The sequence below is a fragment of the Notechis scutatus genome, chromosome 2 (genome assembly GCF_049901735.1).
Source record: "Notechis scutatus isolate UNSWTSFEM ecotype Mainland chromosome 2, rNotScu1.2, whole genome shotgun sequence".
Taxonomy (NCBI): domain Eukaryota; kingdom Metazoa; phylum Chordata; class Lepidosauria; order Squamata; family Elapidae; genus Notechis; species Notechis scutatus.
In genome coordinates this window covers 248,106,718-248,121,572 of record NC_142010.1, presented here as the reverse complement: position 1 = coordinate 248,121,572, position 14,855 = coordinate 248,106,718, and the positions used below count along the sequence as shown (strand labels likewise).

Sequence of the window (14,855 nt, the reverse complement as noted above, 5' to 3'; positions counted from 1 at the left end):
TTGTATTTTATTTTCTGATTTTTTTACCAATATGTAAGACAGAGCATTTATTTGTTGAGATTTGTAGTTGCCATATGTTAGACCATTCAGATTCATAGTCTAGATCTTTTTGAAGGGTAGTAGTATTGTCTGTGGTATTGAACAGCTTTACATCATCAGCGAAGAGAACGCAATTGCTCTTGATATGATCACAAAGGTCGTTTATGTAGATTATGAAGAGAGTTGGTCCTAGAACACTGCCTTGGGGAACACCACTATTGACTGGTACTGGATTTGATAGGGCGTTCCCAATTTTGACCATTTGTTGTCTGTTTGACAGGAATGCTTCTATCCAGTTATTCAGTTGTCCAGAGATACCATAAGATTTTATTTTTAGGAGTAGTTTGTCGTGTACCACTGAATAAAAGGCTTTGCAGAAGTCTATGTAGATTGCGTCTATTGCTTTGCCCTGGTCGAGTTGAGTAGTCCATATGTTTTTGCAGTGTAAGAGTTGCAGATTACAGGATAGTTTTTTTCTGAAACCAAATTGTTTATTGGAGAGTAGGTTGTTTGTCTCTAAATGGAGGATGATGGATTGGTTAATAATTGATTCCATGACTTTACAGGTGACGCAGCATAAGGAGATTGGTCTGTAATTTTCAACTAGGCTTGGGTCTCCCTTTTGAAGATGGGAATGACTGTGGCTTGTAACCATAGGTTGGGCAAGGAGCTGGTTCTGAAAAGATCTTTCAAAGATTATGCTTAGAGGTTTGGCTATGGCAGCGGATAGTTTTCTTAAGAAGTAGGCACATATTCCATCCGGTCCGATAGATAGAGATGGTTTTAGGTTGCGTAGTGCTTTTTCAACGTTGTCTACTGTAAAATCGATATGTATTAGATCATTATTGTTGTCTGCGGTACGGCTAGGAAACATTGGGCATGATCCATTACTGTTTACAAACACTGAGCCGAAGAATGTGTTAAAGATGTTGGCTTTAATGGTGTCGTCGCTGCAGTCTTTACCATCAGGTCCAATCAAGGGAGGGATGGACCTTGAGTCTTTTAGTTTGTTGTTTACAAAATTGTAAAAAGCACGGTGGAATTGGTGCTTAGAAGGTTTTCCTCTTGTTTAATGTGGTAATTGGTGCATTCGGTCTTTATCTGGTGGCATAAATTTTTATATCGGTTTTTGAAATTAGCAACGTGACCAGATTTGTTTTTCCGCCAGAGTGATCTCTTTTTGGATTGAAGTTTCCTTATTGATATGGGTAATCTGCTTTTTTGTTTTGTTTTTGGAGTTGTTGTTGGAACATATAGTTTGATGACTCTTTTGACTTCAAGTAAAAAAAGAATATATAATGTATAAAAGAAACATACACACTACTCTCATCCCACTCCTAGCAGAGGTCATTCAAAAGTGCAAACAATGCAATTTTATGTCTTACTTTGCAGATAACTTAATGTTGGTTAATCAACTAAACAAGACCAGGTATCTGCAAATACCACTGATTACAAAGGGAATTGTAAGTAATAGACCTCATGCTCCTTTTAAAAAGTCTATTAATTCTTTGGTTTTTGTCTTGCAAACATGTAAATAGTTGTTGAATAGAAAAAAGGTTGCCAGGTAAGACAATTGACTGTCAATTTCTGAGATACAGAATAGATCTATAGTAAATCATACACATTTGTAGAAACATGGATCAATATACAAGGTGGCCTGTGAAACCAATGTAAAAAATTGACCTCTGGAATGTATGAATTGACACAGCAGTCAATTTATTTACAGGAGTTTCTCATTTAACCAAGTTAGAAGACCAGCAAGCAGTATTGTCTCATAGATATAATTAAGGTTTGATGTAATTGAAAATAATGTTAAATTTGAGGACTGTTCTTTAATTTTGTGGCTTTAGCTTTTGATCAGAGGGAAATGCTCAGGAAAATATAAGGTGGTATATTGATAAAAACACACTTATATTCAAACACAAACATATATAGACATCATATCACACTGATTCCCCAAAAGAAGTTACTTTAGTTGTCATAGCAACCTAGAAAATATCAATTTGTGACATCTTATAGCTCAGTTATAAGAAATAATTGCCTTGTTATTGTGTTGCCATTAAAATTCTTAGCAGCTTCTTCTCAACTTAAATCCAAATTCCAAATTTTCAGTTTGTTTCACGTTGAGTTCTTTATCTTTGTTTCTTTGTACCTACATATTGGAAGACCTTATCTAGAAATAGATTTTCCTGCTCTGCCTCAGGCTCCTTGAGAAATAGTATAAGAAGTCAATGAATGTAAGACTAAAAGAGAAAACAGAACAGAAACACCAAAGAATAACATAAGGAGTAATTGAAAACTATTCATTTTTTTCCAACATTTAATTTCAAGCCTGCTTGACATAGTCATTTCTAAAAATTCTTAGCTGGATATTAATGGGACAATAACACAATTCTTAAGAATACAAACCCATACAGCACCTATTGTTTCTCCACTGGCAACACATCAGATATCAAAGATCCTGAAACAAATCTTTTGAATCTCTTATATAATATACACATATAATCCTGCTATATTGTCCACTACTTCAAGGTTCTATTCACTTCCCATCTCAGATCCATCTTTGCTTTGAGAAGGGACAAGGTATTTTCATGGTGACAAAGTTAATATCATATGAGACAACAGACCCATAATTTTTTGCCCTGTCTCTTCAGTTCTAGTACTTTACTTCATTAACGCCTACAAACTAGAAAAGATCTGAGTTTAAGATCAGTGATTAGTTAACCTAATTCAGTTAAATTTAAATTAATGTAAAGAGTGACATAGGTGTTTATTTGCTCATTGTCCCAATCCTTTTGAACCAACTTGACAGCTTTAAGACTTGTGGACTTCAACTCCCAGAATTCATCCTTCAGTCATGTTAGCTCCGGAATTCTGGGAGTTGAAGTCCACAAATCTTAAACTTGCCAAGTTTGAAGACCCTTGTTTTGGACTAATGAATTGAGCCCACAATTACAGTCATAAATTATGCTGGTCATTCAGCGGATGATACAACAGTGATTGGTCTCAATCAAGACAACGATGAATCCTCATACAGACAACTTGCCTCGAGGTGTAACCGGAACAATCTAGTATTTAGCATTTATTTGATTTGTCAATCACTTACAAGATACAGGTATAAGAATAAACATAGTTTTGAATACATGAGTTAGATACTTATAAGAAAAATAAAAAGAAACAATAGGACAGGGATGGTAGGCACGATTGGTGCCCTTATGCACGCCCCTTAGGAAGAGGGTGAGGTAAATAGTAGACAGTCTAAGGTTAAAGTTTTTGGGGTTAGGGGAAGAAACCACAGAGTCAGGAACTGGAACTGAACACACTCAAAACCGTAGAAATGGTGGTAGACTTTAGAAGAAACCCTCCCACACTACCACCTCTTACAATACTAGACAATACAGTATCAACAGTAGAGACCTTCAAATTTCTAGGTTCTATCATATCACAAGACCTAAAATGGACACCTGACATCAAAAACATCATCAAAAAAGCACAACAAAGAATGTTATTTCTGCACCAACTCAGAAAGCTCAAACTGCCCAAGGAGCTGCTGATACAGTTCTACAGTGTAATTATTGAGTCTGTCATCTGCCCCTCTATAACTGTCTGGTTTGGTTCTGCAACCCAACAGGACAGACACAGACTTCAGAGAGTAATTAGGACTGCAGAAAAAACAATTACTACCAACCTGCCTTCAATCGAGGACCTGTATACTGTGCAAGTCAAAAAGAGGGCTGTGAAAATATTTACAGACCCCTCACATTCTGGACATAAATTGTTTCAACTCCTTCCCTCAAAACGACACTATAGAGCACTGCACACCAGAACAACTAGACACAAGAACAATTTTTCCCCGAACACCATCCCTTTACTAAACAAATAATTCCCTCCACACTGTCCAACTATTTACAAAGTCTGCACTACTATTACTATTAATCTTCTCATCACTCCTTATCACCACCCTCTCCCACTTGTATGACGGTAACTTTGTTGCTTGTATCCTTATGATTTATATTGACTGTTTCCTAGTATGATTTGATTGCTTATTGTACCCTGTGACTATTATTAAATGTTGTACCTTATGATTCTTGACTCTTGACGAATGTATCTTTTCTTTTATGTACACTGAGAACATTTGCACCAAGACAAACTCCTTATGTGTCCAATCACACTTGACCAATAAAGAATTATATCCTATTATCACATGATCATACCTGATTTTACAATTTTTTTGCAATATTCATTAAGTGGAAGCAGCAGTTGTGAAGTAAAGGCCAATTTCCAGCAAAAATGTCCAAATGAGTCACCCTTTGAGAGGCGGTTGGAAACAAAGCAAATGCAATTTTAGGCTATATCAATAGTAGTTTCTAATCATGGGAGGAATAATATCACACTTACATGACCGTGGGATACTGCACAAAGCCATAAATGTGAGCTAGTTGCAGAGATCTCAAAATGTATTCACATGGCCATGCAGGGAGGGGAGGGATGGAATTTCAAATCTGGATTATAAGTACTTTGGGGGGCATGCTTTGTCACCTCAAACAGTTGCTGGTTGTAGGTGAAGGACAACCTGCATTTTACCATTTGCAACCACCCAATGAGGTGCATTGTAATTTCGAATGGTCACTAAATGAACTGTTGTAAGTTGAGGACTACCTGTACTGAAAAAGGACCCTGGATGTATATAATTGTATCTGATTAGAGTCAGATATCTCCTTTTGTCTAGCTGAAGAAAAACAAAGTTCTTGTTCAGTTTCTTGATTTGATTTATCTTCTAAGTTTTCTCTGAAACACAAGGACATTAAACCAAAACTTCCCAAGCTTTTTCATACTCAAAATTGCTGTCAAAAAGTTCTTTACTCAATATGGGCAAAACACTTTAAGTCAATTTTAATGTCCCTATTGTGATTGGGTAATAGGTTAATATGTCATTACCAAAAGAAAAAAATCACTTTTAATCAAATATAGATCATTTTTCCAGGTTTGGGAAACACTGCTGTATAATGCTAAGGCAGGGTTTTTGTTTTTGTTTAAACCAATTTGTTAAGCAAGAAATAATGGTTTCACATAATACTAAATCATAATGAGTAAATTTCAGGATTTTAACACTGTGGGAATACACCATAATAATGAACATATCAATACTCAGATACAAGATTGGTTGAGTGCTTTGGCCAAGAAACAATTATTATTTAAGGATACAATTGTGAAACTTGTTTTTATGGAAATACTATTGTAATTTTAATCTTTTTTCATTTATTTAGCCTTGCAAATAATATTAAGTAAGCAATATTTGACATTGGTGCTTTGGATATCAATATTATTTTATTCCAAATTTAAATGCCATAGATTGGTGTTTTTATCAAACTTGGCAACTTTAGGATGTGTGGATCTCAGTTCCCAAAATTCCTCAGCCAGCTTCCAGTTGAGTTGAAGCTTATACATCTTAAAATTGCTAAATTTGAAAAATACTGCTATAGTGCAACCTGTCTTACTTAAGATTGGTACTGACATCCGTAGGTTTATCATGCAATAACGGTACATTCTATATATTGTTATTTTGCATGACCCCTAATCAAAAGATTTCAATAATTAATTAAATTTAGTAACAAATCAGAGTTACATTTCAGAATCCCGTATTTATATTTCCCTTTTAACATGGAGAAGTACAAAATAGAATCAAAAACTTGCATTTTGTTTGGTTTGGTGATTGTACAGAGCTACATCTTGCAAGCTTTTTCATTTTTAAAGTCTTTGTTTAGACTGCGCACCTGGACAGTTTCTTTTAATGCATCGTTCTCCTAAAAAGAAACAAGAAACGGCATTAGAATTGCTTTGTCTTTTTGAAATATGTGCTCCCCCGTATTCTTTCTGAATGCTTGCTTCCTCTCTCCCCCCCACCCCATGTAAAAAGTCAGAAGAAAACCTGCAGAACAACTTTGGGAGATTTCTTACTGGGCTTTGTTCCATAGATAGGCTCACAAATTGTTAGGAAACTTAAACCTTTGTAGAGGAGGGGTATTCTACATCTACATAGAATCTATACTGGAGCCCCTTGGATTTCCAACCAGCCTTGCTTGTTATTTTTTACCTGCAGTCATTGCTCTGTTGTCAAAGCATAGTATCCATTGGTGTCTTTAATGAAATGAAAGACAATATCAGTTCATTGGTGAATTGGTGTTTTAATTGCAAGAACACAGAGAGGAATTTGTAAAGTTTTAAAACTTTGCATGGAGATTTGTGTGCGTGTGTCGGTGTGTGCCTTCATTTATTTATTAAATTTATATGCTGCTCGTCTTGTGGTTTGATGCCTTGGAGTAAGTTTTTTTTTTTACTCATAGCAATTGCATAGAATAGTCCTTGAAGTTTTATTGGCAAAGTTTTTCAAAAGTGGTTTGCCATTGCTTTCCTTAGGCTGAGAGAGGGTGTGTGGCCCAAGTTTCACACCTAAGGCAACACTTCAGGCCTAAGGAGATCTCATGGTCTCCCAGTTTGTAGCCTGATACCTCATCCACTTCACCCAACTGGTCCTCATTTTTGTGTGGGTTTCTCCTTGTACTTATAGCGAAAAGAATGGTACTGTACTTTCAGAATAAGCATGAATTCACATGTTCTCTTTTAAGTCCCCTTTTTGTTTAAGACTGGCTCAGCTGTTGAAGAGTATGAAATAAAACAGTCGTACGCTCATTCAGAACTGTACAGCTGCATACCAACTGCTCCTCTGGTCAATGGAAAGGAAGTGGGGAGAACCATGAATGGCCTACAAAGGCCCTTCCCTCACTTCCAATCAAAAGAAAGGGTGAACTGTTTTTCTTCCTAAAACATAAACAGAATTGAGTAACATGCAGAATTTGCAATTCTCTCCAAATTAGATGGGAATAAACTTCACTATCCTCCATGGGTGTTCTGAATAGCACAGGAGACTTCACCGTTAGTACTATATATAGGTTGTTCTACTTTCTGATTGAAAAGTAGATTACTGAAAAAAGTGTTTATAATGATAATGATCAATAGCTCGATTGTACATCAAGTTTTCAGAAGTAAATAAAAGTTTGTGTGAGGATTTCTCTTCAGGGCAAGCCCTAAGTGTATGAAGTCCAAGCACATTCATGCCTCAGGAAAATCAATGTTTGATTATTTCCTTATTTTCTGGAAGCTAGATAATACAGCAGAGACTATTTTATTGCCTCACAAATCCCAGTCTACAAGCTCAGTTGCAGCCAACATCAAACTGGTAAGAATTTGTAGTTCTGACCTCAGTGTATCTGTGAATGTTCTTGTCAGTTACAGCTGTACCAAATCTATGTGTTTAAATAATGCTTGCAGAAGAATAAAGCACCATGGTTTCTTTTTTCTTAGGTGTCATCCTTGGCTTTGGTCTCCGATCCTATCACTTCAGCTACCGAGAAGTGAAATATTTTTCCTTCCCTGGAGAACTGTTAATGAGAATGCTGCAAATGTTGGTTTTGCCTCTCATTGTATCCAGCTTAGTAACAGGTACTGGTGTGAATTATTTTCTAATTTCTTTTTCTACTGTCATTCAAGTTTAACATTCCTCTTTGTATATATATGTGTATTGTTTAAAAATCAGAATCTAAGAACATACTCTAGGCCCGTCAAAGAATCTAGAATGTGATGTTGTTACGTATCAATTCATGATAGTGATTATTAGGTCAATTTTAATGAAAGGACAAGAGCTCTGTGAGAGAATATTTGCTTGCATAAAGAAGCTGAAAGATTCAGTTTCCAACAATTTCAGTTAAAAACAGGGATAAAACATTCATTCATTAATCAATTGCAATTGTAAGGTGAATGACTACAGGTAGTCTTTTGTTATGGTGACTCATGTCGTTGTGGTTGAAAAGCAAGGTACCCACCTTGTTCAATGACTGCAGTCCTGACTCTCCCAGTTGCAGTCATTAAGTGACTGTGCAGTTCATTAAGCAGAGAATGGGGTGCCTCAGGGTACGAGAGGCCTGGTGCAGGGCAATACTCTATTTTAAGTCCAGGCTTACACTGCAGCACACGCCTAGCTTGCTTGCTTGCTTGTTGGTTGGTTTATTATTTGCTTGCTTGCTTGCTCACTTACTTACTTGACTTCTATCCTGCCCCTCTCACCAGACGCAGCTCTAGGCAGCTTACAGACTTTCAATTAAAACTCACTACAAAACAATAAATAGGTACCACAAATTTTAATATAGAGCTTCTGCTGGGCCTCCAAGAACCTCCCAGGTAGCCCCCCTCTGTACAGCTTCCCAGATCGCACAGCCTTGGGCCTGTTTTTTCATCTCTTGGATCCCACAGCCTTAGGCCTGTTTCCCGCCCTGCCAGGTTACCCAGGCTCGGGCCTCCTCCTACCTGCCCTGTCATGCTTTTTGTTTCTCTTACCTCTTCCAAAGATCATCTTTCTGGAAAATGGCCCAGCCCATTGTGACCCCCAGCCTTCCTACAGAGGCCACTTTGCACTATTCTAGAGGTAGTCACCGTTCCCCGAATCTCTCAGGTAAGCAACGGTTATCCCAACACCACAGAAAGAACTTCCTTCTTCACTGACTGCTCTAACTAGGATAATTATTTATCTCCTGCATATTCCTCTGAGTTACAACTTTTTTAAAAAACAAAGGATTTCCTCAGAATATTGCAACCAAAATGCATATAAAACTAAAAGCTGTAACAGTTTCCTTCGGAGAATACTTGCTAAAAACCCTTGGAAACTGGAAGTAGGCCTCAGGATGCTGTTTTACAGGGAAAGAGGTTTATTAATATTATTGGCCACATTCTATCAAGGGAACCCCCAAAATAACTTGGAATTATTTGAAAACAGCTGATAAAAGCAACAAGACAGACACAGACCTCAGAGAGTAATTTGGACTGCAGAAAATACAATTACTACCAACCTGTCTTCCATTGAGGACCTATATACTGCACAAGTCAAAAAGAGGGCTGTGAAAATGTCTACAGACCAGTGTGGAATTCAAATTTTTTACTACCGGTTCTGTGGGCATGGCATGGCAGGGGAAGGATACTGTAAAATCTCCAGTCAGAGGTGGTATTTGCCGGTTCTCCAAACTACTCAAAATTTCTGCTACCAGTTCTCCAGAACTGGTCAGAACCTGCTGAATACCACCTCTGCTACAGAACCCTCACATCCTGGACATAAATTGTTTCAACTTCTACCCTCAAAATGACACTATAGAGCACTGCACACCAGAACAACTGGACACAAGAATAGTTTTTTCACCAAATGCCATCAGTCTGCTAAACGAATAATTCCCTCAACACTGTCAAACTATTTACTAAGACTACATTACTATTACTATTAATCCTCCCATCCTTCCTTTCACCCATCTCCTCACACTTATGACTCTATGACCATAATCTTATTGCTTGTATCCTAATGATTTTTATTGACTGTTTCCTAGTATGATTTGATTGCTTATTGTACCCAATGACTTTTACTAAGTGTTGTACCTTATGATTCTTGACTCTTGATGAATGGTATCTTTTCTTTTATGCACACTGAGAGCATATTTACCAAGACAAATTCCTTGTGTGTCCAATCAGACTTGGCCAATAAAGAATTCTATCTATCTACCTATCTACCTACATACCTACCTACCTACCTACCTATCTATCTGTCTAATGTATGAACTTCCCACTGTCCCGTTCCACAAACACAGATGCGTAACCGTTATGCACATTTCAGTTCCGAAAAAGACTGGCGTGCGAGCTAAGAAGGAGAGAGAGTATAATTGCTTGTAAAACACTAGAGATTTTTAGAGTAGGAAGAAAAAAAACAAATGAAAGGGAAGATTAATTTTAAAGTAATAATAATAATATTGTTGGATTTTGCAGGCACATTAGATGAAAAGATTCTAATGCTGTTTTAAGACTGTGCATGTTTTTTGTACAAACCATAATGTTCAGGTAGCCATTTTTTTAAACCACTTTTAATTCTTAGGAAGGGTGGGTACAATCCTCATGTCCATACTTTATTATTTAAGAGGGGAAAAAGCATGGCTAAAATGGTCTCTGGCAGAATTTGAAAACGATTAGTTTTTAAAAAGTTGTTAAAATTACAGATATAAAATAGAATGGTAAAAGCAGAATCTTCTTTTGTGTAACTTATAATTATCCTAGTTAAAGCAACTGCTGGAGAAAGAAGGAAGCTCTTTCTTTCTTGGATATTGGAAAAAGAGAATTCACCCTGGAGAAAGAATCTATGAGACAGAGATTATTTTCAATCACACTCTGAACCTGGTTCTTTGAATTATTAAGCATTAGATGCTTCGTGCAATATAGGTGATCCTCAACTTATGACTATTTATTTAACAACAGTTCAAAATCAGGACAGCCTTGGAAGAAACCGTTTATGACCTTTCCTTGCACTTACAAATGTCACATCACCCCACAGTCCATGATCATAGTTGGGTGCTTGGCAATCAGTTCACATTCACACCAGTTACATCATCCTGCAATCATGTGAGAACAATTTGCAACCTTTCCACCCAGTTTTCAACCCAAAACTTAAATTGGGGAAGCTGAATTTGTTTAATGACCACATGATTCACTTAACAACTGAAGTGATTTGCTTAACAGCAGTAAAAAAAATAGCTGTAAAATTGGGTCTTGTTACGTGATAACTCAGACTATAAGCCACCAATTTATGATGGAAATTTCCATCCCAGTTGTGGTCATAAGTTGAAGTTGTACATTGAATTATAAACTTACCCAATAGCTAACAAACTTGGCCAAAAAGCATACCCAAGGTTAACACCAAGCTTAGTGTATTATGTGAATATAACTGCTACATCTTTGATGGTTACATGGGTTTAACTATATAAACATAGACAAAGTCAGCTTTAAGAAGTCTGTTAGAAAAGCAGAATCGAGTGGAGTTGAGTAGCATTACAACTAAATTGTAGGCTGGCCTCACACAATACACTAAGGCAGACATACACACAAATCTTATGCCCAGCATCTGTTGTACAGCAATATTTGCCAATTGTGGAGGAAATTCATTTTTCATCAAATAGATTTCCCACTGTGAACTTTATTACATCTGCTACTTCATAAATTCTAGCCACTCCAATTCAAAGTATTGTACCCAGGGGTGAGATTCAAATTTTTAACAACCGGTTCTGTGGGCGTGGCTTAGGTGGTGAGCGTGGCTTGGTGGTCATGCTTGGTGACTGGGTAGACATGGCTTGATGGCCATGTTATTGGCTGGGTGTGGCCAACTCAATATCACTCACATTGAGGCATGCATCTCTTCACCTGGCCTCTCATGACGGTGGGGATGCTGCAACAGTTGTAAGTGTGAAAAATGGTCATAAATCACTTTTTTCAGTGCCATTGTAACTTTGAATGGTCACTCCACACAAGCAAAGTACCAGCAAAGGAGGGAAAAAAAACTCCAGAGAAGTTCCTGAGACAGGAAGTCTAGTCCTGCCAAGAATGTAATAAGGGTTAACGGAGAGGCAGTTTCTGTAAGCAACATCAGAATGTTTCCTTCCTGTCTTCCTTACAGGATTAGGCCAGTAATTTCTTCTAACAACCAGTTCTCCGAACTGCTTAGAATGTTAACAACCGGTTCTAGCGAATAAGTGCAAACCTGTAGAATCCTACCCCTAATTGTACCCATAGTAGGAAGCTTAAGGGGTTATTCACCTTCTTTGTGGCACTTCCTGTGGTTTTATTAGCCAATCATTGTGAGTGGTTTTTAGCATCCTTCTTCCCCATTCTGTGCAGCCATGGAAGCCTAAGATCAGCAGAGTCTTGTTGGATCAGGCCAAGGACCTATTTAATCTAGTCTTCTGTCTTGCATTCTGTGCAATGGATGCATTTAGGAAGCAGGGAACTTAAAGCATGCTTAGGACATTGCTTCCTTGTTCAAAGGAAGGCAAGAGCACCATTATGCACTTAAACGTCTTTCTCTATGTGGTCTGGCTGCCTCGTCTGATGTTTCTTCTGCTGCCCTAAGCCAGGAATTCCACCAAGGCTATAAACACTGACCTATGTTTCCAGAGGTCAAAACATAGTGGCTAACTGTGAACCTGGAGATCTGGTTTGCAGTTGACCCTGTAACCCTTTGCCTTCTTACAGAGGAATAGCTTCATGGCTCACGTTTCCCTGGGATGCATCTCACCACTTGCCTTACATTCTCATTTCCAACTTCCTTGTTCCATTATCCTCATAACTGCTGATCGTTCTGTCCCTAAATTTGGAAGGAAGGAGTAATAAATAGCATTTGAACGGGCTCTCCTTGGCCTGTAAACTAAAATAAGTTCTCCATTTTGCTGCCACATTCAAATGTTGCAAATGTGGGAAATCGGTAATAAACTTCCCCTCAGTGATTGGAAAGTTTCCAAAGTTGTAGAAGCACGTTATCATCTCACCAAACTATATAAATGGAGGGACAGGAAGTCAGTATTCATATAGCCTATCAGAGTGAGCATAATATTTCTTAAAATGTTTGTTCTTTTCCTAACTCTAATGAGAAGTGCCTATTAGCCACTGGGCTATCATTTTCCTATTATCAGAATTGCACAACAGGCAAAAACAGATGTGAATTGGTGGGGATCAGAGGTGGTATTCAGCAGGTTCTGACCAGTCCTGGAGAATCAATAGTGGAAATTTTGAGTAGTTCAGAGAACCGGCAAATATCACCTCTGACTGGAGATTTTATAGTACCTTTCCCTTGCCATGCCCACCAAGCCACGCTCACAGAACTGATAGTAAAAAAATTTGAATCCCAACACAGGTGGGGATATTCTTAAATATTTTAAAAACCTGAGTTCTGGAGAAAGGGCTTTAAAAAAAACAAACGAACATGTGGTCTTTTCCTAACTCTGATGAATTTGGAAGTTCTTGATATTAATTTTTTTTATCAACCTGGAACAATGTTTTATATAGATTAGCTTAGAACAATGTATTTCAAACTTGGCATGCCGGCTGAGAAATTCATGAAGCTGAAGTCCATATATCACAAAGTTACCAAATTTGGAGAAACACTGGCCTAAAACAATATGTGAATTCAGCCAGTTGTTGCATAGTTACAAAGCATTAATAAACCATGGTTTAGCACTGCATACGAAACCAGTGGAGAGCTAATATGTATGGAGCAATTAAGAAAAGCGTTACAGTGGAACCTCGGGTCGTGAACGCTAGCTCCTGTCTGTGACCAAATCGGGTGGCAAACAAAATTTCCTCTCAGCACCATTTTTTTTGACTGCGCGCATATGCAGTCGGTCATGCTTCCAGACATGACCAAATCAGGTTGCGACAAGAGTCCGGGAACGGATTATGGTCATGACCTTTGGGTCCACTGTATTTAAATAAAAGACACTTTATAACGTCTGAGCATTTACTATATCTGTGGCTGGATAAATTGGGAGGAAAGGAATGGTGTTTCCTAGCCAAGTTAACGTGCTAATCTTTTAAGCAGATTTAAATCTATTATTATTGTAACAGATTGGGAAAATGTTGCAGATGTATTACCTCAGACCGCCCGCCCCCCCCCCCCCAAAAAAAAATTGGTTTCCCTGCTAATTTGCTATGCTTGAAGAAGTTTGGTTGGCTTGGGAAGTTACTTTGATGGACTTCCCTCTAATTAAATCACTGTGTTTCACTGTGTTACTTCAACATTAGGGAATCCAGCAAAATCATCAAGTGAAAGTCCTTTTTTCAGAAGCTAATGGGCTTTGATTATACATCATTTACTTTCATATCCTCACCCGACTCATATCCCAGCTACCAGAAAAAGGCCATTTAAAGCCATTTAATGATATGGGAAAATGCTTTTATAGGAGAGCAGGTTAATTTAAGTGTCACATCCATCAAAGGATGGTCTCTTCAGGTCTCTAGCGAGCAGGTATTGGCTGCCTTTGGTTACTGAAAAATTTTGGGCTGCTATTTCTGTGAGCCTTCATTTCAGATTCTTGGCATCGGGACAGTTAGTTCTTTGTGCTCTGGTATTACAATGAGGCAACCCAAGAGAAAGAGACTCGGTTCATAGCTGTCAGCTGTTACTAATCACCGTTCTATGGCTTGCTGTGAATCCCTGCTAGTCCTTACCTCCTGCTCTGCTTAGCACACATAAAGAAGATAAATTACTCCCTTAGTTTCTCTTCAAAAAGCATATTGTGTGGTGCATTCCAATATCATGAGCAAAAGATGGAATAATGCAAAGAGTTAAAGTGGTATCTAAACAGCCCACACAGTAGGGTCCTACTCTGGCAGATGTGAAGAACAGGAAATGTGCCACTGACTTGGATATCTAGAAATGTTGTGTTACTTTGCGCTTACAAAGTTGAGAGTAGAAACGGGATGCAGCTCTGAGAGAAAGAGCCCCAGGGTTTGTGTGTGTGTGTGTGTCTTGAGTAGGCTAGTCCAATATTTCTCAACCTCAGCAATTTTAAGATGTGTGGACTTCAGCTTCCAGAATTCCCTAGCTAGCAAGACTGCTTGGGGAATTCTGGCTGTGGAAGTCCACCCATCTTAAAGTTTCCAAGGTTGAAAAACACTGAGCTATTCTAACTATGCAACCTGGCGTCAGCATCAAGGATTGTGAGAAGTTACAGCAAAAGACAAAATTACTTTTGAGCCTGAAGAAAATACTTTCCACAAATTTCCGAGAAGTCAGAGGTGGTTTGCCAAATCTGGCATTGGGGAACGGAGTAACGTTGAGTGGTTGTGGTACAAGTGACAGATTCTGAATTGGAAAGGAGCAGACGGATGAGTTACTTCCTCAATTTTACCCTAAGAACTGAATTCCAAGATACAGGTAGTCTTCGACTTATGACCAGTCACTT

The 14,855-nt window shown here is 38.1% G+C and overlaps 1 protein-coding gene across 2 annotated transcripts in view; it reads left to right on the top strand.

Annotated features, from left to right (window-relative positions):
• The window catches only part of SLC1A3 (solute carrier family 1 member 3), a 51,945-nt gene that overhangs the window by 14,940 nt on the left and 22,150 nt on the right, over window positions 1-14,855 (top strand). For both annotated transcript variants that reach the window (XM_087958511.1, XM_087958510.1), the window contains exon 3: window positions 7,402-7,539. In XM_087958511.1, coding sequence (XP_087814637.1) covers window positions 7,402-7,539 — 138 coding nt within the window. The remainder of the gene's footprint in view (window positions 1-7,401; window positions 7,540-14,855) is intronic.